At 19.5% G+C, this 4,497-nt stretch overlaps 1 protein-coding gene across 1 annotated transcript in view; it reads left to right on the plus strand.

The window, feature by feature from the left end:
- Positions 1–732: 732 nt before the first annotated feature.
- Positions 733–4,497, plus strand: part of PRSY57_0811200 (RNA-binding protein, putative) — a gene marked incomplete at both ends in the record, with an annotated part of 4,367 nt that continues 602 nt past the window's right edge. The window contains 3 exons of the mRNA XM_020114716.1: positions 733–822; positions 981–1,130; positions 1,290–4,330. Coding sequence (XP_019970556.1) covers positions 733–822; positions 981–1,130; positions 1,290–4,330 — 3,281 coding nt within the window. Of the gene's footprint in view, positions 823–980; positions 1,131–1,289 lie in introns of the transcript that reaches the window.

The raw sequence follows: 4,497 nt of genomic DNA on the forward strand, positions 1-4,497 counted from the left end.
ATACGAAAAAAAATATATGCACTTACATATTATAAGAAAAATAAAAAAAAAATAAAATATAAAAGAAATCTAATTTTTTTTTTGAATGAACTGTAATTGAAATAATTTCCCAAATTTAATATTTTAAAATAAGTGGATTCCATAAATAGCCCATAAAGAACAAAAAAAAGGATACCATAAAAAAAAAAATATAAAATAAAAAGAAAATAAAAATAAAAAGAAATTAAATTAAATTAAATTAAATTAAATTGAATTTTATTTAAGACCCTAAATAATATACATATTATACCATATAGTATATATTTTAATATTAACATATTACATTAAATTGTACATATATATATATATATATATATATATAATAATTTATACTTTTAGGTATTATTTTTTTAATTTTCTTTTTATGGAAATGTAAAAAAAAGAAAAAAAAAAAATTATTAATAAATATTTATGGATTAAAATTAAAATTCATCATCTTTTAATTTAGGTTGCACATTTGATTAGTATTAATCCAGTTTGTATTAGTAATAAATTTTTTTTTAGAAAATGGGTTTATAGTATATATATATATATTTTTTTGTTCATTCTTTTTCTTCTCTTTTTTCTTCTCGTTTTTCTTCTTTTCTTCTTTTTTTGTTTTTTTTTTTTTTTTTCTTCATGTCATTATTTGATCTTTTCACATTTCAAAAATAATGTAAAAATTTTTTTATTTTATTGATTAAAAATGTAACAATGTTATTTACGAAGATTTATTTGTTGTTTGTATTCGTCCTGTACCTTGTTTCTGCTTTTATAAAACGTCAATGGGTTCCTAATAATTACGTAAAAAAAAGAAAATAAATATATACAAATAAATGAGAAATATATAAATTGAAATATATACACATATATATATATATATATATATATATAATTGTATATGCTTATTTTTTTTTATTATTCATTGGCATATGAAAATTTCAATATATATTATTTTTCAGATATACTTTAAGACAGATACATATTATAAAAGGAGAAAAAAGAAGATGCTAGAATTTCGTGTTAAAAACCATAAGGATAATGATATTGATCCTTACATACCATATATTTATAAGGACATAGCACCTGTCCTAAAGGAATATGCCGATGATGTACATTTGAACAATTATATATTATAAATAAATTAATAAATATAAATATAAATATAAATATAAATATATATATATATATATATATATTTATATATGTATTCACATTTTTATTTATTCATATATATATATATTACATATCTTTAATTCCTTTTTTTATAGGAACATTCATACAAACAACTAGTGAATGCATACTTTCCAGAAACAATAGAACGGGAAAAGAAAATCAAAACTGAAGGCAAAAAATATTTTACAAATTTGAAAAAAATCGAAGAGCAAAAAAAATTATTAGAGGATTCAAAAGAAAAATCTGATGATACAAGTGAAAAAATAGATGGTGCCATTAAAAAGTCAGATAAATCAATTAACAAATCAGATATATCAATTAACAAATCAGATAAGGACAATAAAAAGTTAAATTCCATTGAAGATGTTGAAATGGCCATGCATGAAAAATTGATAAAAAACGACGTAAGCAATTTTGAGCATATCAGTGATATTAAAGACCATAAAAAGAAAAACAAAATATTAGATGATACATATGACATTATTGAAGATTCGTTAAAAGATATTTATATGAATTCAAATGTAAATAAAGAAGAAGATACTAATAATATAAATTATATCGAGTTAGCCAAAAAGGAAAAAAATATGTTATATGACAAATTAATTAATAATCATTCTATAGTAAGTGATAGCAATACATTTGATTTATTTGGAGTATTTTATGACAATAAAAATTATAAAGATGAAAAAAAATTGGTTGCGGAAATGGATAAAATAATTAATTTAGAACCTTTCAAAAGTAATAATGATAGTAATTTATTAGAAATTATTGATACTATTTTAAAAAAAAATAAGATTCCTATACATGTTCGTAATTTTCTGATCAAGTATAGAGATATTGCAAAAAAAATTTCTGATGCAAATGAAAAAAAAAATAAAACACAGTCAACGTCTGAAGAAAATGATTATACAGATAACGATATAAACATTTTTAATACAAACGATAAAGAAAAAGATGAAAAATATAAAGAATTTCTAAAGGATTTAAATAAAGTTATTATGAGTATACATAATAATTTAAATAATGAGAAATTATTAAAAAGAGAATATAATTTTCTAGATGAATTATATGAAGACTATAAACACCATCTTAAAAAAATGCACATTAAGAGAAATAGATTAGAACCACAAAGAAATAATTATGATTTTTTAACATTCTTACATGAACATTATGAAAAATATTATTTTTTAAAATATGGACAATTTGATTATAATTTTAATGAAAAAATAAATGAAATAAAAAAGAAAATTGAAAAGGATGACCAAAAAAAAAAACAAGAATTAGATGTACAGCCAATAACACATCAAGACACAATAAATGAAAATAAAAATGATGATAACGATGATAATAATATTCATAATAATAAAATTCAAAGTGATAATGAAAATAATGTAAATAACGATAATATAAATGATGAAGTGTCTGTTCATACATTTGAACCCAAAATGAGTTCAGCTCATATTAATAATAATATAAAAAATAATAAAAATGAGAGTGTCAATCAAATAAAGGAATCTAAGAAATTAAAGAAACATATACTAATAGATATGATACGTAATTATGAAAAACAAATGTATGATATATATAAACCTGATAATTCAATAACAAATGCATATGGTTTTAATAATTATATTGATAATGAAAAATATGACAAAGAAATTAATTTAACTCTTAATAAATTTAGTATATTAAATTATGATAGTAAAGAAGAACCAAAGGTATATGAAAAATTATATGTTGGTAAATTAATTTTTGGTGAAATTTTTAAAATAGAAAATGATTTTGCATATGTAGATATTAATTATTCTTGTTATGCAGAAATACATGTAGATCAATTACCATATAATATTAGCAACATTAGAGATGTTTTTAAAAAGAAAGATAAATTAATTTTCGAGATATATAAAATGTATCCAGGAAAAATATTATTAACTTTAAAAAATATACAGAAAATTAATGACTTAAATAAAATATTATTATATAAAACACAAGGCACACCTTTTGATGTAAAAGTAATCGCAATATTAAAAAATGGTATAACTGTTATATATAATGATATTACATCATTTATACATATATCTGCATTATCATGTAAATATAAAATAAAAACAGAACAAGAAGAATTAGAAGAAAAAATTAATGAAGATCTTTTATTAAATAAAAAAATAAAGGTTTTCTGTACTGATATAAATAAATTAAATTTCTCGAATTTAATATATGAACAAAATGAACAGCTTAAAAATCTGAATGTATATGATGTACTTGAAGTAGATATTATACATATTTCAAAATATGGTTTAATGGTAAAATATTTAGATGTTGTAGGTTTAATACATGTATCAGAAATATCTAAAAAAAAAGTTGATAATTTAAATGATTATTTTAAAATTAATGACAAATTAAAAGGAGTCATTGTAAATATAGATTATGATAATAAGAGATTTTCTATGTCCACCAAAATATTAGAAAGAGATGGGAAAAATATTATAGATCATGCCTCAAAAATATATAGTGATATTCCGAATATTATAAGTGACATCAAAAAGAGAAACACAAACTTGAAAATGCATGATACAAATATTAAAAATCAATTGTTATCTTTAATAGATATATATAAAAGTGATAAAGAAAAAAAGAAAGATGTGCCAACTAATGAGGATAACAAAAACGCGACTGTACAAATGGATGCAAATATGAAAGAAGGGCTTTCTGAAATTAAGGAATATAAAGAATTGACAACTCATGGTGATAATAAGGAGAATATAAAATATATAAACAGTAAGGAAGATAAAACAAGTAGTAGTACTACTACTACTACTACTAATAATAATAATAAAAATGATTATGATGAAGATCCTGAAGGAAGTAGTGTAATTACTAAGAAGCATATAAAAAAAGACTCAACAACAATAGAGAACAATATGGATTTAAAAAAAATTAAACCAAATGATGAATATATGTGTAATGAAAATGAATTAGATATTTATGAAGATGAAGATGAAGACGAAGATGAGGAAGACATTACAGATGATGAAGAAAATTCAAAACTATCCATAGACATTCATAATCAGATGATTCCTTATTTATTAATGAAACAACAACAAAATAAGAAGGAAGATCAAGTAGAAGAAAAAGGGTATATTCATAAAAATAAGGAATATATATATATATATATATATATATATATATATATATATATATATAAATATATTTATATATTTATATATTTTTATATTTATATATTTATATATTTATATATTTATATATTTTTATATTTATATATTTATATATTTATATATTTTT

The sequence above is a fragment of the Plasmodium reichenowi genome, chromosome 8, assembly GCF_001601855.1.
Source record: "Plasmodium reichenowi strain SY57 chromosome 8, whole genome shotgun sequence".
In the NCBI taxonomy this organism is placed as follows: Eukaryota; Apicomplexa; class Aconoidasida; order Haemosporida; family Plasmodiidae; genus Plasmodium; species Plasmodium reichenowi.